General features: G+C 26.4%; 1 protein-coding gene across 1 annotated transcript; it reads right to left on the bottom strand.

Moving 5' to 3' along the window:
* Positions 1-1711: 1711 nt before the first annotated feature.
* On the bottom strand, positions 1712-21465 carry LOC122851038 (F-box/LRR-repeat protein 15-like). The gene is made up of 8 exons (XM_044150122.1): positions 21303-21465; positions 20853-21215; positions 19704-20054; positions 13115-13371; positions 8924-9286; positions 5423-6262; positions 1880-2323; positions 1712-1828 (listed from the first exon to the last, which is right to left on the bottom strand). Exons 1-8 carry the CDS (start codon positions 21454-21456, stop codon positions 1712-1714), a joined length of 2889 nt encoding a protein of 962 aa, XP_044006057.1. The 5' UTR covers positions 21457-21465.
* Between the last annotated feature and the right edge of the window lie 331 nt (positions 21466-21796).

Genomic DNA, 21796 nt, shown 5'->3' with positions numbered 1-21796 from the left:
ACATCTGAGAGAGACAATTCATTTAAATAATTTCCACATCTTAATAAAATTTTCTCGAGGTATGATTGGGTCAACAAACAGTTATCATAAGAACGTCCAATTGATGATTCACATTTGTATTCTTTAATGTTATACCAAGCTAGTTGACATGCCTCTTTCCATTTGGTACAAACTAGAATAAAACATATCAGATTTAAAAATTAATAATACAAACATTGATATTTTATTAACAAAAAAGAAACTTTATTTTGATATTCATCAATAATATTCACCTTTTTCCATGTCTATCCTTTCTGGTATTGGCAACAACATAATGATTTCTGCTAATGAGTCGTAATCCAATGAATTGATGACAACTTTTTTTTTATTCTTGTCACTATCATAAGAGGTTTGTTGATCTTTTACAATACATATTCTTTTTGCAGTCATTCTAAGTAAACTCTGAAAATATATATTAAAACAATAATGATGAATTTAAATGTATTATACAGCCAGTATAATAAAATAAACAAAAATAACCATCAAAAAATATATATTCTAAAATATAGATCAATTAAAAGTTGATGATTTATCAGCAAAATCAACATCAATAAAATTATATTTAAAGCTAAATAATATTGAATGTTATGCAACATGTTAAAATACAGTTGATACACGTGATTGTTTTATAAATATAATCGTTAAAATTATAAATTTTCATTTACCTTAATTTTTTGATTAATTTAGTTGTTGATGCAATAAATTTTTTTTCTTTTTCAACACACAATGGCATTTGAACTGTGGTTACGTATTTTTTTTTTTTAATAAATGTATCAATCAAATGAAATTTAATCAGACAATCCGGTAAATACGTTTGATCGTTACTTTTGCTACTGTTTTTTGTTATTTGTTGTTATCCTTGATATAATATAAACCAAAAAATAAAAAAAAAAACACTGTCACATGGAATAACGTATCAACGTGATCGTAACTAGATGTCTACGTTACCAGCATGGTTTTAATAGCGGTATTTTCAAATAAAAGTCTCAAGTTGTAAATAAAAAATTTTGAATGTTATAACGAATAAATTGTGCTGTCATTTATTGTTAACTTTCAAAAGTGTATCATCAAACTACATCAAATAACTTTACTGAGTACTTTATTTGTTAAATTCAATCTTCATGTATTTTTTTATTGTAAATTAAGATACTTAATAGTTCATTGAATAAATAAAAATATTTATAATTTTTGAAATATAATATTTGTTTTTCATATTTTCGAAAAATCTCTAGAAATATTTTTGGCTGAATAAATATTTGTTTAGGTGCAGAATAATTAATTTATTTATTCAATGCTTATTTTTTAAAATAAATAAAATGTAATTATCATGTTTAAGAATTTACCTTTCTTACAAATTTGTATCAACAATAACTGGCACATTTTTTTTTAAAATATAAAAGAATTCTTTTAGCTACATCAAAGCTGTAATGACATATGTACGATTAAACGTAAAAATAATTGTTTTTATACAAAAAAAATTAATTGAGTTAATATTTTTTAACTTTATTTTACAAAATTATTATCATTGACATTAAAATTTTTATGATTCCAAGGAATATCGCAAACGTAAGTTATAATAATGGTGTTGTTCACAATATCTTCACGATGTCATTGACTTGTTATAAGGTACTTTGTATGTGTTTTTTAAGAATAAATTATACTATGGTTTTAATTATGTACGTTCAACGACTAACCATTGAGATTTAATTATTGACTTGGAAGATTGTCGTATTGAAGGATTAAATATTTTTATGTATAAAATAATATCATTTGTACGATATTTAGTTGCCTGATCAGCAGCAATAACCATATTAATTGTAATATTATCAATAAAAGTGACATCAAGTAATTGAAGATCTCGATTATTTTTTATAAATTGAATAATACCAGCATCAGTAAGTTTCTTGCAACTATTACATTTAAATTCTTTTAATCCTTTTAATTTAATAATGAAGCTGTCAGTAATTATATCAAGAAAACTTACATTTAGTTTTTGTAAATTTTTTAATTTTGTTAAAACATTTAGACCTCTTTTAGTAATACCTGTGCAACGTTGGATTTCTAAACTATTCAGGTACTTACAATTATTAGCAATAGCAATAATTGTACTATCTCTAAGATTTGCAGAGAATCTTAGATGTTCAAGATATTGCAATTTTGATATCTCATCAAGAATAGATCGAGAGTCACGATTAATAAATGGTAATATATAACAACAAGGCATTTCTAAACGTTTAAGTTTTTTACAAGTGTTTGCAATTACAGTTATTGATTCCTTATGAAGCTTAATCAGACCATTCAATATTAAACATTCAAGATTTTTCAACTCTGTCAACTTTTTCAAAGCAGTATTATTTATGCGATGAGGATAAGGTATTCTCAAATCTTTCAAATTCTTGCAATATTCAACAATTGTATTGGCCAAGTCTGGCGTTATATCACAAGAAATACCAAGATATTCCAAGTTTTGAAAATTTATCCATTTCGTGAGAGGAATTTTAGCTACATCATAAAGACCTCGTGGAATATCAAGATGTTTTAGATTTTTGCATGCACAAAAAATTGTATTGAGCATATTTGTAGAGTAGCTGGTGTTCGTTTCATAATTTACAACCAGTCTTAAGTCAATGTATTCTAAGTTTACAAGTTTATTGAATAGAAAAAAGTCTTCGGGGATATCATATAGTAGAATGCTGAGATGAAGAAGTGTTGTTATTTCTGCTATTTCTTGAATAATGATTTCTGACCAGAAGCCATGTAATGTCAATTTTTTAAGATTTTTAAATTTTTTTAAAGTCTGAAAATAATAAAAATTTATTTAAATAATTTGTATATTCATTCGATTAATAGTATTGTTTGTCAACAACTTACCATGAAAGTATTTTGTTTTCGTTCCCACGAAGGTTTAGAAAATAAATGAATTTCATTAATTTCTTTTGGAAGACTATTAATTATTGCAGAGAGATTAATTGTATTATTATACCACTTATGATTTACTATTATTTTTATGCATTTTAATTTATCCAACTGTGTAAATGCTTGAACAAAGTGATCAGCATTATCAATTAGGGAATTATCATCAAATTCACATTCAAGACTTGTTAAATTTTTACAGTGATCACCAACAAATGGCATGATACTTGAATCACATACATCTGAGAGAGACAATTCTTTTAAATAAATACCACATCTTGATAATATTTTCTCGAGGTATGATTGTGTCAACAAACGGTTATCATAACAATGTCCAATTAGTGATTTACAGTTGTATTTTTTAATGTCATACCAAGCTAGCTGACATGCCTCTTTCCAATCGGTACAAACTAGAATGGAACGTATCAAATTTTAAAAACAATGATATTTTATTAACAAAAAAGAAAAAACTTAATTTTGATAATAATATTTACCTTTTTCCATATCTATCCTTTCTGGTATTGGCAGCAACATGATGATTTTTGCTAATGAGTCGTAATCCAGTGAATTGATGACAACTTTTTGATCCTTGTCACCATCATCAGAGGTTTGTTGGCCTTTTTTAATACATATCCTTTCTGCACTCATTGCAACAAAAATACAATTTTTTATCTAAAAACAGTTTAAAGGTTAAAAACACGTGGATCACAGTATTTATTTTTTTCTGTTAGTAAGCACAAGTAAGCATGCCTTTACAACCACATTTAACATAATCTTTATCCAGATTTCCAGATTAACTCTAGGTGTACGACCCCCTGCAGCTTTTATAATTTAAAAAATTTCGTAATTGTTGTCTAGTAAAATCCTACTTATCGACAAAATAACAGTCTGTAGATCTTCAGCTAGATAGCGCGTGAATGAAATTCCCTTAAATCCAAGATGGCCGTGCTTTTGTTAATTATTAATTTTCGTTAATAATTGTCGGAAAAATTAGGTGCATGTTCAAGACTTAGAATTTTAAGACTTGAAGAAAATTGTTTTCAATTCAATTCAATATACCAATTACCATTTCAAAAGATTCAAAAATATATCAAATAACAGCGCTGTTAATGGTAATTTATTTGAAAGCAAAAAAATTGCTGATTTAGAAGGCTACTACAAATACTTATATAACGTTATACAGCAGATAACAAGATTAATTATTAATTTATACCTAAAATGATTTATCTCATAAAATTATTATTTCATAATTAATTCACATTATAGACAGCTTAATTTATTTAAACGATAAAACACTTTTAAAAAACTGTTTTATTTATCTCTTTTCAAGTTTTTTTTTCATTCATAAAATATCAATAAACAATATTATTCAATGGAATATTTTTTTAAAACTATTTTGTACAAAAATCATTTAAAACTATTTATTAAATTAATTAATATTAAAAATACATTTTTTAATATTAATTAAGCAATTAAAATGTTAATAATAAAATAAATTTAAAAATAATTTTATCTTTTTCTCAAAAGTGTTTTTGTTGCATATTGCAATTGTTCCATATACAAGAAGTTATTTAAGAAATTATAATCAATATTAAAATTTTTGTGATTCCAAGTAATATCGAAAACAAGTTATATTAAATTTAAAAAATTAAAAAACTAACCATTGAGATTTAATTATTGGCTAACAATAAGCTTCTTTTATTAACGAATTATATAAATTTATTTGTAAAATGATACCATTTGTACGATTTTCAGTTGCCTGATCAGCAGCAATAATCATGTCAATTGTTATATTGTCAATATAGAATATAGACATAAAGAAATTTAAGATCTGGATTATTTTTTATAAATAATGATTTTTTAAGCCACTTGAATATTATCGAAGCTTTAATGACAAATGTACCATTAGAATAAGTAAATGTAATTGTTCCATACAAAGAATTATTTGAGTTAATATTTTTCAACTTTGTTTTACAAAATTATTAACATTGACACTAAAATTTTTATGATTCTAAGTAATATCGAAATAACAAGTTATAAAATAAAAATGTTCATTGACAATGTCTTCATGTGCACAATGTCATTTCGTATGTGATTTTAGAAATAAATTATAGAAAAATATAACGTGAAAATTAGAAAGAAAAGTAAGTGATAACTCTAATTAAATGTCTTCAAAAACCAACCATTGAGATGTAATTATTGACTTAGAAGCTTCTGCTATTATTGGACTACACATTATGTGTAAAATGATACCATTTGTACGATTTTTAGTTGCCTGATCAGCAGCAATAAGCATATCAATTGTAATATTATTTATACACCAGATACTAATTATTGTAAGGTCTGGATTATTTTTTATAAATTGAATAATACCAGCATCAGTAAGGTTCTTGCAACCTTCACAATTCAATTCTTTTAATACTTTCAATTTGCTAAGGAAGCTGTCGGTAATTATATCAAGACGACTTACATCTAGTTTTTGTAAATTTTTTAAGTTTGTTATGCCGACGAGAGCTGCTTCAGTAAGACCCGTGCAACCTCGGATTTCTAAACTTTTTAGATTTTTACAATTATTAGCAATAGCAATAATTGTACTATCTTCAAGATTTTTTGCATAACACAAATTTAGATGTTCAAGACATTGTAATTTTGATAACTTATCAAGAACAGATGGAAAAGAAAGTGGCTCACCATCAATAGATGGTACTATATCACAACCAAGAATTTCTAAACGTTTAAGTTTTTTACAATTGTTTGAAATTGCGATTATCGGTTCCTCATGAAGCTCAACTACAGAAAACATTAAACATTCAAGATTTTCCAACTCTGTCAACTTTTTTAAAGCGGTATTCATAGAGATATTACGATTATGTATTCTCAAGTATTTCAAATTCTTGCAATATTTAACAATTGTATTTGCTAAGTCAGGCTTCATATTACAAACAATACCAAGATGTTGTAAGTTTTGAAAGTTTATCCATTTTTTAAGAGGGATTTCAGCTACATCATAAGGACCAGCTGGAATATCAAGATGTTTGAGACTTTTGCATGTACAAAAAATAGTCTCAAGTACTTTTGTAGAGAAGTCATTTGCATTTAAGCATATATATCCAAGCATGTTCATCGTCAGGTCGATATATTCCAGATTAACGAGTTTATCAAATAGAGGAAACCCGTGGTCTTCATCATATATTCGAAAGTTTAGATGAACAAGTGTAGTTTTTTCTGCTATTTCTGGAAGAATTCTACTGTCTAGAAAACGGCAGGCATGCAATGTCAATTCTTGAAGGTTTTTAAATTTTTCAAAACTCTAAAAATAATAAAAATTTATTTAAAAAATTAATATTTTCCCGATTGATAGCATTGATTGTCGCTATAGCAATGAACAACTAGGTGTTATGCAACTTACCATAGTAATATTTTGTTTTCGATCCCGAAGACGTTTAGAAAATAAATGAATTCCATTAATGTCTTCTGGAAGACTATTAATTATTGCAGAGAGATTCATTATCTCATTTGAACAGTTGTGATCCATAGTTATTTTGATGCTTTTTAATTTATCTAACTGAGTAAATGCTTGAACAAAGTGATCAGCATTATTAATTAAAGAGTTATCATCAAATTCACATTCAAGATTTGTTAAATTTTTGCAGTGATCACCAACAAATGGCATAATCCTTGAATCGCAAGCATGTGAGAGAGACAGTTCTTTCAAATAAATTCCGCACATTAATAACAGTTTTTCGAGGTATGGTTGTGTTAACAAACAGTTATTATAACAACGTCCAATTGATGATTCACATTTGTATTTTTTAATGTCATACCAAGCTAGTTGACATGCCTCTTTCCATTTGGTACAAACTGGAATGAAAAGTATCAAATTTAATCATTAATAATAGAAACATTGATATTACATTTAAAGAAAAAAGAAACTTTATTTTGATAATAATATTCACCTTTTTCCATATCTATTCTTTCTGGTATTGGCAGCAACATGATGATTTTTGCTAATGAGTCGTAGTTCAGTGAGTTGATGTCGACTTTTGGATCCTTAACATCAACATCAGGGGTTTGTTGGTCTTTTTCAATACCTATCCTCTTTGCACTCATCATAAGTAAATATACTCAAAATGCTATTGTCTATGTCTTTGAGAATCTGAGACTCTTTAAAAACAGAAAAATTGTTGCCTTTTTTTTTTTTTTTAATTTCAAGGTTATAAACACGTGGATCACAGTATTTTTGTTTTTCACATGAGAGCTTTTTTTCAACCACTTTTAAGGAGCATCTATCACTCTTTTTTTTTTAAATATATAATGAGAATGTTCTGAAATTTTGTACACAGTTAGATCTTTTCATTCTGAATACAACGGTATAATTATTTTCTTATGTTGATCGGTCGAATTTTTTCTAATTAATAATTGAAAATATTATTTAACATTGGCTCTTATGGAGATTTCAACCATTTTTTTCGGATAGAAAAAAATAATGAAAAAGTCTTGAAAAAAATCACACATATACTAGAAACAGAGTTTTATTAATTGCGCGAAAAATTTTCATATGTTGATCGGTCAATTAATGAGTAATTAATTATAAACCCTGGTAAAATTAGATGTGGCAACGTATAGCATGTTCAAACACACACACACATACCCGCAGTCCCATATATTGTATACGGGGCGCAGGCGCTTTTCACTTTATTTTTTTACAGTGTAGCCAGATTTCAGTTTTGTCTGTGACGTCAGAAGCGCCCCGCAACACCCGCAATGAATTTGTGCATAACCTCCTTAATAGTTTTAACATAATCTTTATCTGGAACTCCACGTGAACCCCGTGTGTTCGACTCCTTAATCCGTATTTTAAATTTGAACGTTAAAAATTGTCGATAAGTAAAATTCTACAATATTCTTGCAATAATAACTGTTTAGAAATTATAAATAGTAGTTGAAAGGATGAATTAAATTGTTCTAAACCGATTATGTATTATAATTTATTTTTTTAACTTTTGGGATTTTTTTTTTTGTTTTTCAGTTACTTGCTTTATTCCTGGGGCTTTACATGAATTTAATTCAATCTTTTTGTATTTATTTTTTTATTTTATATTAAAATACTAAATGGTTAATTGAATAAATAAAAATATTTGTCATTTTTTAAATAGAATAATATTTTCTTTTTATTTTCGACAAATCAAAGTATGCAAATACTTGTTTATAGGAGAATAATTAATCAATCTATTTTTGTGAATGGTTGTTTATTAAAAGAATATATATTGTCAATGAGATGCGATTGTCATTACTCATTATTAACAATCTTGTAGGTATATCAACAATAAATTGCAAGTTTAGTAAAAAATATAAAATTAGTTTTTAAAACCTGTAATGACATATGTGCGATTAAGGGTAAAAATAAATTGTTCCATACAAAAAAAATTATTTGAGAAAGTGAACTTTGTTTTCCAAAAATATTAACATTGACATTTGAATTTTCATGATTTCAAGTAATATAGAAAATAAGTTAAAATAATAATAATAATAATAATAATAATAATGATCTTTTTTTACAACGTCTTCGACTTAGTAACTTTTGTATGTGTTTTTAAGAATACATTAGAGGAGAATATTAAACGTATGAATAAAAAAGAAAGGTATAAATTTATCCGAAATCTTCATCAACAACCAACCATTGAGATTTAATCATCGACTGACGATAAGATCCTTTTACTAACGGATTATATGAATTTATTCGTAAAATGTCACCATTTGTACGATTTTCAGTTGCCTGATCAGCAGCAATAACCGAGTCAATTGTAATATTATCAATTAAGCAGACATCAAGAAATTCAAGATCTGGATTATTTTTTAAAAATTGAATAATACCAGCATCAGTAAGTTCCTTGCAGTCATTACAATGTAATTTTTTCAATCCTTTCAATTTGATAAGGAAGCTGTCTGTGATTATATCAAGAAAACTTACATTAAGTTTTTGTAATTTTTTCATGTTTGTTAAAGCAACGAGAGCTGTCTCAGTAAGACTTCTGCTACCTTGGATTTCTAAACATTTTAGGTTTTTACAATTATTAGCGATAGCAGTAATTGTACTGTCTTTAAGACCTTTTGCAAAACACAAGTTCAGACGTTCAAGACATTGCAATTTTGATAACTCATCAAGAACAGATGAATAATTAAATAAGTAATCATTGGAAGATAGTACTATAGAACAACGAGGAATTTCTAAACGTTTAAGTTTTTTACAATTGTTTGAAATTGCGATTATTGATTCCTTCTGGAGCTTAAGTACATCAAGTATTAAATATTCAAGATTTTCCAACTCTGTCAACTTTTTTAAAGCAGTATCATTCATTGGGTAATTAGAAAAATTATATATCTTTAAATGTTTTAAATTCTTGCAATATTTAACAATTGCATTTGCTGATTCAGGCATTATATAACAACAAATACCAAGATATTCCAAGTTTTGAAAATTTATCCATTTCTCGAGAGGAATGTCAGTTACTTCATAAGACTCCCATGGAATATCAAGATATTTTAGATTTTTGCATGTACAAAAAATAGTCTCAAGTACTTTGGTAGACAAGTTTTTCGCCTCATACTCAATATTCATCGTTAAGTCGATAAACTCCAAATTAACGAGTTTATTAAATAGAAAAAGGTTTGTGTGTCCTTAAATAAAAAAAGCATTGGTGTCATGGCGTCGCATTTTGCGTGCGCATCCAAATTTGAACTTGGCGCTTCATTTTTCAAACTTAGCGCCTCATTTTTGAATTTACTGGAATCTGATTGGGGTATCAGAAGGTCACGTGCATGTCGTATAAATTGATATAGGTGGCGCTAATTGCATATACATATGTATGTGTGTGTTGACATATGTGATTATAACAACATTTTATATCTGTCAAAAAATATTAATGCCTATAACCTTCAAATGATTGACCAATATTTAATTGAATTGTTATAAATAAAAGAGTAGCTAATGTGTTATAAATAAAAAAATAACGAAAAATTGAAAAAAAAAACTACATCCAAACACAAAAAAAAAAGATAGATTCATTTTTAAATAGGGCACGCGAACCTGTAAGAATGAAATCAAGATTTGTACATAATTAACAATAATAACAAAGTATTGTTAATTAAAATTTTGAAGTAATCAGATTTTTTTATTCAATCATTATTGAAGTACGAAACCTGCATTCATTGGTTTAAATAAACTCACGACATTCTCTTCAAGAAAAAAAAAAAATAATTCAACAATATTTATAAATAAATGTTAACAATTGTTCGAGGTGACATGCAATCGTTAATTAACAATTTTTCATATTATTTTCCACTGAAGTACGAATTCTGCTATTATCAGCCAACGTTTTTCTCTCCAAAGATAAAAAAAGAATTATTTAAAAGGATTATTCTATTATTTTGAGGTGTCATGTAATTGTTTAATAACAATTCCATGGTGCCTTAAAAAATAAATGTTATTGAATGATTTGTTTTTACTCTTAAAGAAAAAGTCATGGGTTAATTTATATTAATAATAACAGAATTTGTCCTTCAATTGAAAAGAATAGAAAAAAATTATTTGACGAAAATTGATTATTAACAAATGCATGGCACCTCGGATAATAAATAATGATAGATAATTTTTTTCTTTATTCTCGAAAAAAAAGTCATGAGCTTATTTGAATCAATGAAAGCAGAATTCGCACTTTAATAGTATTAAAAAAAAAATAGTTTACTCAAGAATTCAAATTTACAATACTTTGTTAAATAATCAGAATATTTTGTACTAATTTGTACCTCATTTTTACCTCAAAAACAACGACAAAAATAAAATATTTGCTCTAAAATGTTCATATACAAACGCATGGGGTCTTTTTAATTGAATTCTTATCTAATTTAAAGAAAAGAGCAGAATAGCTATTTTGCACTCATAAAATCGGAATTCATACATCAATAATAATAACAAAATATTGTGAATTAAAATTTGGAGTAAGCTATTTCTTCTTACAATAAATAGCAGATGATGACAGACGATAGATGAAAAAAAATTCTTGAACGACAATTATTTACTAACAGTTGCATATTGCCTTCAATAAAAAATATTTTTAAAATTTTAAACAATTTTTTATTATTTTTGATGAAAAAGACGTGAGCTAAAAAATTTTAATTTACAATCTATGTTATTGTTATTGAGGTGTAACTTTTTATTTTATTGATACAAGTTGTAGCTTTTCCCTGGTGGAAATATTACTCCGGCATTACTCCGACGAGATTGATGCCGGGTAGTACAAGTCAACATGAAATTAGTACCGGCAAAATTATTTCGGCATGAGATCAAAGAAGGAGACAAAAATCCAGCATTGATCTCATGTCAGGTAATTCTCAAGAAATGGACCAAAAACGGAGTAATGCCGGAGAAATATTTCCACCAGAATTGCCCTTTTCTTTGAAATAGATAGGAAATAAATGGAAAAAGGATTCATCATTTAAAGCACATATTGTATAAACATTTTTTGGAGTAACTTTTTTTTTTTTTTTGTCGTTATTCTTCAGGTGAATAATTCCGATGTTAATAGCACAAATTAATACAAAATAATTCTGATCATTTAGCAACTTTTGCATGTTCCGAGTCAATTTGAAAAAAATTAACCTGTCCTCCACCTTTCAATAACGTGTAAATAAAATAATTGTTGACATTATTAAAAATTAGTACAAATCAAAAGGCTTTTAATTTCGTATCCGCGGGCTGGGCTCAAGCATTCTATTAGTCATCGTCAAATATTATTTATAAATTAATTTTTTCTCTAATTAAAAATTTCATTGTTTTTATTTTTTATTTTTTTTTTTTTTGTTAATAACACCACATGATGACGTGTCATTGGAATTTAGCATATAGCATAGAAACAACTGAGGCGGCCGCTTGCGGCCGGCGAGGGCGCTAGTAAATCATATAATCCAATGTTAAGATGAACAAGTGTTGTTATACCTGCTATTTTTTCTAGGTTTATGTTGTCTAAACACAGGCCAACTGATGATAATTTGAGAAGATTTCTGAATCTGAATGGATTTCATTTTGATAACTCAAATATTTCAAAGTCGTAGTCTCTATATGAGTTTCTAGAAATTTGCCACCAGACGTCAGGGCGAATTGTCCAATATGAATAGTAGAGTAGGTAATTAGGTATAAGTGATTTCGATAACTCGTTGATAACAAGTCTTACATTGTAATCAAAAATATTCAAAGTTTAAAATCGTAAATGAAAAAATTTTGCATATCATAAATGATAACAAACAAATAAATTCTGCTGTAATTCATTGTCAGCTGTTAAAAGTTAAACCCAGTGTGTCATCAAAATATACATGAAATGACTTAACTGATATTGCTTAATACAATATTCTTGTATTTATTTTTTCATTATTTGAATTAAGATACTCGATGGTTAAATAAATAAATAAAAATATTTTTGAAATATAATATTTGTTTTTTATTTTTGACAAATCGTAAGACATATTTTTTGTTTGTATGAATATTTGTTTCGGTGAATAATTAATCAATCTATTTTTGTTAATTTATTAAAAGAATATATTATCAATAAGATTCGATTGTTATTGACAAATTTGTAAGTATCAACAATAAATTGCACATTTGTCAAAAAAATATGAAAATATTCTTTGAAATCTGTAATGACATACGTACGATTAAAGGTAAAATTAATTGTTCCATATAAAAAATTATTTGAGAAAGTATATTTATTTTTTAACTTTGTTTTACCAAAATATTGACATTGTCATTCTAATTGTTATGATTCCAAGTAATATATAATAAATTAGAAAAAGGTTTATCAACAACTAACCATTGAGATGTAATTATTGACTTATTAGAATTATAAACTCTTTTCATTAACCGTTTATCTACATTTATGTGTAAAATAATACCATTTGTACGATTTTCAGTTGCCTGATCAGCAGCAATAACCAAGTCAATTGTAATATTATCAATTAAGCAGACATCAAGAAATTCAAGATCTGGATTATTTTTTATAAATTGAATAATACCAGCATCAGTAAGTTCCTTGCAGTCATTACAATGTAATTTTTTCAATCCCTTCAATTTGATAAGGAAGCTGTCTGTGATTATATCAAGAAAACTTACATTAAGTTTTTGTAATTTTTTTACGTTTGTTAAAGCAACGAGAGCTGTCTCAGTAAGACCTCTGCAACCTTGGATTTCTAAACATTTTAGGTTTTTACAATTATTAGCGATAGCAGTAATTGTACTGTCTTTAAGACCTTTTGCAAAACACAAGTTCAGACGTTCAAGACATTGCAATTTTGATAACTCATCAAGAACAGATGAATAATTAAATAAGTAATCATTGGAAGATAGTACTATAGGACAACGAGGAATTTCTAAACGTTTAAGTTTTTTACAATTGTTTGAAATTGCGATTATTGATTCCTTCTGGAGCTTAAGTACATCAAGTATTAAATATTCAAGATTTTCCAACTCTGTCAACTTTTTTAAAGCGGTATCATTCATTGGGTAATTAGAAAAACTATATATCTTTAAATGTTTCAAATTCTTGCAATATTTAACAATTGCATTTGCTGATTCAGGCATTATATAACAACAAATACCAAGGTATTCCAAGTTTTGAAAGTTTATCCATTTTTCGCGAGGAATTTCAGCTACATCATAAGGCCCCCATGGAATATCAAGATGTTTTAGATTTTTGCATGTACAAAAAATTGTTTCAAGTACTTTTGTAGAAAGGTTATTCGCTTTATACTCAATACCCATCGTTAAGTCGATATACTCCAAATTAACGAGTTTAATAAATAGAGAAAGGTTAGTGTGTGTATCATATAATCCAATGTTAAGATGAACAAGTGTTGTTATGTCTGCTATTTCTTGAAGGTTTATGTTGTCTAAACACAGGCCAACCGATGATAATTTGAGAAGATTTTTGAATCTTTGAAGAGTCTAAAAATAATAGAAATTTATTTAAATAGATTGTATTTAATCGATAGTATTTTTTGTCATTGGTGATACAAAAACAACAAGTTAATATTTAATAACAACTTACCATAGAAATATTTTGTTTTCGAGCAGACCAAGGGTCGACAGAAAATAAATGAATTTCATTAATTCCTTCTGGAAGACTATTAATTATTGCAGAGAGATTAATTGTCTTATTCGAGCAGTTGTAATCTATCGTTATTTTAATGCATTTTAATTTATCCAACTGTGTAAATGCTTGAACAAAGTGATCAGCATTATCAATTAGGGAATTATCATCAAATTTACATTCCAAGGTTGTCAAATTTTTACAGTGATCACCAACAAATGGCATGATACTTGAATCACATACATCTGAGAGAGACAATTCATTTAAATAATTTCCACATCTTAATAAAATTTTCTCGAGGTATGATTGGGTCAACAAACAGTTATCATAAGAACGTCCAATTGATGTTTTACATTTGTATTTTTTAATGTCATACCAAGCTAGTTGACATGCCTCTTTCCATTTCACACAAACTAAAAAAATATATCAGATTTAATTCTTAATAATAGTAATATTGATATTTTATTAACAAAAAAGAAACTTTATTTTGATAATAATATCCATACCTGTTTCCATATCTATCCTTTCTGGTATTGGCAACAACATAATGATTTCTGCTAATGAGTCGTAATCCAATGAATTGATGTCAACTTTTTGGTTCTTGTCATCAACATCAAAGGTTTGTTGGTCTTTTTCAATACGTATCCTCTTTGCACTCATCATAAGTAATAATACTCAAAATGCTATTGTCAACCTCATTTGAGAATCGAGACTCTTTAAAAACAGAAAAAAAGATATTGTTAGGTCCTGCTTTGTTTTTTTTTTTTCCTTTATAAAAAAGGACAAGACACTTTCAATTAACTTCACGTGGCAACGTTTATTCGTCATTCTATTGGCTGACGCTGACGACACATCCATTTTCATTAGTTCTCACACACACACATACACGTTATACGTTCGATACATTCAATAAATCGATATATTTAAAATCGTGGCTAAGTTAATTTAACATGCAATTTAATGGCTATGAATACTATTATACACTGTAAACAAAATAATAGAAAAATATCTTGCCTCATTGTCACAGATGCAATAATGTCAAGTATATTTTATTTATTCATGAAATATTTTCAATAAAAGTGCCATTGGAGTATGTTATTAAAACATTAACCAGATGCAACAATTAAATCAATTAAATGTCAAGTGTCATTGTATTCGGTGTTAACATGTTGTTCCAACTATTAATACATCAACAACAGCATATACAACATTAGAATGGTCAAAACTTAATTGAAAATATTATTAAATCAAATACATTTGATAAATAATTTAGTGATCTTAAAGCAACGTTTGGTATACCTATCAGTAATGCCATCAGTTGATAAAAAATTAAGATATAGGTTATAATTTGGGTGCGTGAACCTGGCCTGCATAAGTCCTAGAAAAAATATCTAGGATACTCATTAGAAGCGTCTTGATTTGTACTAATTTGTACCACCATTGATTTAATTTGTACCTCAAAATTAAAGGGTCCAGAAAGGGTTAAAAATCGACTTTTTTTCTAGATGACTTAGGGGGGAAAAAAAAATTGCTACAGACGCAGAAAAATTTGTACTAATTCGTACCATCAAGCCCGGAATTTGTACCTCCAAAATAACAACGAAAAAAAATTATTTACTCCAAAATGATAATTAACAATTGCATATCTATTTTAATTATTGAGGTACAAATTCTAATTTATTGGTACAAATTAGCTCTTGTTTTGTTCTTTAATATAAAAAAAAATTATTGAAAAATATTAATTTTTGAAGGCGCCATGCAATTGTTACTTAAATATTTTTATTAACAAATGCATGGCGCCTTCAAAAATCAATATTTTTCAATAGATTTTGTTTTAAAGAACAAAACGAAAGCTAATTTATACCGATAAATAAATTTGTACCTCAATAATAATAATAAAGTATTATAAATTGATATTTTGGAGTAACTGGTTTTTTTATTATTATTATTGAGGTACAAATTCTAATTTTATCGGTACAAATTAGCTTTTGTTTTGTTCTTTAAAATAAAAAAAAAATTATTGAAAAATATTAATTTTTAAAGGCGCCATGCAAGTGTTAGATAAATATTTTTATTAACAAATGCATGGCGCCTTCAAAAATCAATATTTTTCAATAATATTCTTTTTGTTTTAAATGGCAAAACGAAAGCTAATTTGTACCGATAAAATTAGAATTTGTACCTCAATAATAATAATAAAGTATTATAAATTGATATTTTGGAGTAACTGGTTTTTTATTATTATTATTGAGGTACAAATTCTAATTTAATCGGTACAAATTAGATCTTGTTTTGTTCTTTAAAATAAAAAAAAAATTATTGAAAAATATTAATTTTTAAAGGCGCCATGCAATTGTTAGTTAAATATTTTTATTAACAAATGCTTGGCGCCTTCAAAAATTAATATTTTTCAATAATTTTTTTTTCATTTTAAAGAACAGATTGTGTCCTAATTTGTACCGATTAGAACGGAATTTGTACCTCAATAATAATAATAATAAAGTATTATAGTATGATATTTTGGAGTAACTGGTTTTTTTATTATTATTATTGAGGTACAAATTCTAATTTTATCGGTACAAATTAGCTTATGTTTTGCTCTTCAAAACAAAAAAAAAATTATTGAAAAATATTGATTTTTGAAGGCGCCATGCATTTGTTAATAAAAATATTTGATAAACAATTGCATGGCGCCTTTAAAAATGAATATTTTTCAATCATTTTTTTTTTGTTTTGAAGAACAGATTGTGTCCTAATTTGTACCGATCAGAACGGAATTTGTACCTTAATAATAATAATAAAGAAACAAGTTACTCCGAAATATAAATTTATAATACTTTATTATTATTATTGAGGTACAAATTCTAATTTTATCGGTAAAAATTAGCTTTTGTTTTGCCATTTTAAACAAAAAAAAAATTATTGAAAAATATTGATTTTTGAAGGCGCCATGCATTTGTTAATAAAAATATTTAAGTAACAATTGCATGGCGCCTTTAAAAATTAATATTTTTCAATAATTTTTTTTTATTTTAAAGAACAAAACAAAAGCTAATTTGTACCGATAAATAAGGCTAACCTCAATAATAATAAAAAAACCAGTTACTCCAAAATATCAATTTATAATACTTTATTATTATTATTGAGGTACAAATTCTAATTTTATCGGTACAAATTAGCTTTCGTTTTGCCCTTTAAAACAAAAAAAAATTATTGAAAAATATTGATTTTTGAAGGCGCCATGCATTTGTTAATAAAAATATTTAAGTAACAATTGCATGGCGCCTTCAAAAATTAATATTTTTCAATAATTACAATACAAGAACAAAACAAGAGCTAATTTGTACCGATTAAATTAGAATTTGTACCTCAATAATTAAAATAGATATGCAATTGTTAATTATCATTTTGGAGTAAATAATTTTTTTTCGTTGTTATTTTGGAGGTACAAATTCCGGGCTTGATGGTACGAATTAGTACAAATTTTTCTGCGTCTGTAGCAATTTTTTTTTCCCCCCTAAGTCATCTAGAAAAAAAGTCGATTTTTAACCCTTTCTGGACCCTTTAATTTTGAGGTACAAATTAAATCAATGGTGGTACAAATTAGTACAAATCAAGACGCTTCTAATGAGTATCCTAGATATTTTTTCTAGGACTTATGCAGGCCAGGTTCACGCACCCTTATATTTGTCGAAAAACATGAATGAGAAAGTAATAAATATTTACACACATACATTGAGTAAAATGGAGCCAAAATAATGGTCAAATTGTATTGATTGATTCGATAATCATTAAATATCACCATCAGCATCAATAATACAATTTGGAACAAAAAAAGCTGGGATCCGCATAATATTTTTTTTTAAAAACGAATAATAGAAAGTCGGAGATGGGTGCCCGAAGGGCACGATCTACACGTCATTTTTTTAACTTCCTTTAACATCACATGTTGACTAACATGACAATTATTGAAATTATCTATTAAAATAAAACTTTATAGATATTAATGATTTAAGTGAAAGATAAAAAACTGTCACTTATGTAGAATTAATATTAATGAAATTGATATAAAATATTTGCACTGAATATCGGGATATTCATCATATTTCTTTTTGTTTATTTATTTTCATATATATCTACAGTCAAATGAAAAAGGCTACTGATACAATAACAAACTTAAAGTATGTAAATGCATATTCAATTATTATATGTATATAAAAAAACATACGAAAAAACGTAACTATTCCCAAACATATGACATCGACATTCAAGTTAAATAAAAACGACCGCGCAAGCGGGCGCTCAGTCTCGTATTAAAAAAATCTAAATAATTTTTTTATAAACTGCAACTTCAAGGTTATAAACACGTGGGTCACAGTATTTTTGTTTTTTACGTATGAGAGCTTCCTTTCAACCACTTTTTAGTTTCAACATATTCTTTACCCTACAAAATGATAGTTGGTAATTTTTCAGCTGATGGCGCGAGGAAAACTTCCGGAAATCCAAAATGCCTTTTCGTTAAATAGTGAACAATTGTGTAGTGATTTTATACTAATATTCTTGCAATAATAATTGTTTAAAAACTATAAATAGTAGTTGAAACGATGAATTAAATTGTTCTAAACCGATTATGTATTATAATTTATTTTTTTAACTTTTGGGATTTTTTTTTTTTTGTTTTTCAGTTTGATGATTGACTTGCTTTGTTCTGAGGATTTACATAAATTTAATTCAATCTTTTTGTATTTATTTTTTTATTTTATATTAAAATACTAAATGGTTATTTGAATAAATAAAAATATTTGTCATTTTTTATCAATAGAATAATATTTTCTTTTTATCTTCGACATATCTATATAGAAATATTTTTGGCTGTATGCAAATACTTGTTTATAGGGGAATAATTAATCAACCTATTTTTGTGAATGGTTGTTTATTAAAAGAATATAGGTATATTGTCAATGAGATGCATTTGTCATTAACAAATTTATAAGTATCAACAATAAATTGCAAGTTTAGTAATAACATATAAAAATAGTTTTTAAAACCTGTAATGACATATATGTGCGACTAAGGGTAAAAATAAATTGTTTCATACAAAAAAAATTATTTAAGAAAGTGTTTTAATTATTGAACTTTGTTTTACAAAAATATTAACATTGACATTTGAATTTTTATGATTTCAAGTAATAGAGAAAACAAGTTGAAATAATAATAATAATAATAATAATAATAATAATAATAATAATAATAATAATAATAATAATAATAAATAATAATAATAATCTTTTGTTAAAATGACTTCAACTTGGTAACTTTTGTAAGTGTTTTTGAGAATACATTATGGAAGAATATTGAGCGTATGAATAAAAGAGAAAAGTATACGATAAATTTAAAAGAGTCTTTCTTCAACAACTAACCATTCAGATTTAATTATTGACTTAGAAGCCTCTATTATTGATGAATTGTTTGTTCTTATTCGTAAAATAATACCATTTGTACGATTTTTAGTTGCCTGATCAGCAGCAATAACCATATTAATTGTAATATTATCAATAGATGTGACATCAAGTAATTGAAGATCTGGATTATTTTTTATAAATTGAATAATACCAGCATCAGTGAGTTCACGGCAATAACAACAATCCAATTCTTTTAATCCTCTCAACCTGATAATGAAGCTGTCTGAAATATGACCAAAGCCTACTTTTAGTTTTTCTAAATTTTTCAAGTTTGTTAAAGCATCGAGACCTGTTTCAGTAATATCTGTGCAACGTTGGATTTCTAAACTTTTTAGGTTTTTACAATTATTAGCGATAGCAATAATTGTACTATCTTTAACATTTTCTGAACTACTCAAGTTTAGATGTTCAAGATATTGTAATTTTGATAACTCTTTGAAAACAGATGGAGAAGAAAGGTCATCATCAATACCTGCCAGTACTATATTGCAATAAGCAAGTTCTAAATATTTAAGTTTTTTACAATTGTTTGAAATTGCGATTATTGCTTTCTTACTAAGTTCAAAAAGCAGATAATTTAGTATTAAACTTTCAAGATTTTTCAACTCTGTTAACTTTATTACAGCAGTATTATTTATTAAACCAAAGTTGTTGGCATATTTTATACTCAAGTATTTCACATTCTTGCAATATTTAACAATTGCATTTGCTAAGTTAAGCGATAATTTATCACACACAGGGAAACAAAGATATTCTAAATTTTGTAAATTTATCCAATTTTCAAGAGGAATTTCATCAAGATTATAATAAATGGGTGGAATATCAAGATGTTTTAAATTTTTGCACGTACAAAAAATAGTGTTGAGTGCTTTTGTAGCGAGTTCTCTTCTATCTACATATTCAAGTGTAACTCCAATTTCTATTTTAATATATTCTATGTTAACGAGTTTGTCAAATAGAGGAAACCTTATGTGTTTATTATGTATTTGAATGTCAAGATGAACAAGGGTTGTTATTTCTGCTATTTCTTGAAGAATTGGCTCGTCTAAACGAAGGCCATTTAATGTCAATTTTTGAAGTTTTTTAAATTTTTTTAAAGTCTGAAAATAATAGAAATTTATTTAAATAATTTTTATTCATTTGATTGATAGTATTGTTTGTCACTGGTGATAAACAACTATAGTTGATATTTAATAACAACTTACGAGAAGAACTGCTGGTTCACCGTAACACCAATATTTAGAAAGTATATGAATTTCATTAATTTCTTCTGGAAGACTATTAATTATTTCAAAAAGACTAATTGTTTTATCATTGTAATCTCTATGGTGGTTCACTAATATTTTAATACATTTTAATTTATCCAAATGTGTAAATGCTTGAACAAAGTCATCACTATTATGAATTAATGACTTGACGTCAAATTCACATTCAAGACTTGTTAAATTTTTACAGTGATCACTAACAAATGGCATGATACTTGAATTGCAAATATCTGAGAGAGACAATACTTTTAAATAACTACCACATCTTAATAATATTTTCTCGAGGTATGATTGTGTCAACAAACGGTTATCATAACAACGTCCAATTGATAATTCACATTTGTATTTTTTAATGTCATACCAAGCTAGTTGACATGCTTCTTTCCATTTCGTACAAACTAGAAGAAAACAGATGAGATTTAATTATAATTGATAATTGATATTTTATTAACATAAAACTTTATTTTGATAAGATAAATATTCACCTTCTTCCATGTCTATCCTTTCTGGTATAAGCAACAACATAATGATTTTTGCTAATGAGTCGTAATCCAGTGAATTGATGACAATTTTTTGATCCTTGTCACCATCATTAGAGGTTTGTTGGCCTGTCTCAACACTTATTCTTTTTGTACTCATTGTAAGTAAACTCTGAAACTATATATTAAAATAATAATGATGAATTGAAATGCATTACAATCAAATTTGATTTAAATAATAAAATAAACAAAAATAACCATAAAAAAAGTATATATTTCAAAAGATAAATCAAATAGAGATTCATGATTTACCAGTAAAATCAATATCAATAATAAAATCATATTTAAAGTTAAATAATATTAATGTCATGCAACATGTAAAAGTACAATTGAAACACGCAAAAACACGTGTATAAATATTATAAATGTACTTAATTTTTAAAATTATAAATTTTGATTTACCTCATTGAATCAGTACAGTTATTAGTGTCACAAATTTT

This window comes from Aphidius gifuensis, linkage group LG1, assembly GCF_014905175.1.
Source record: "Aphidius gifuensis isolate YNYX2018 linkage group LG1, ASM1490517v1, whole genome shotgun sequence".
NCBI classification, from domain to species: domain Eukaryota; kingdom Metazoa; phylum Arthropoda; class Insecta; order Hymenoptera; family Braconidae; genus Aphidius; species Aphidius gifuensis.
This window is presented reverse-complemented; position numbering and strand designations above follow the sequence as displayed.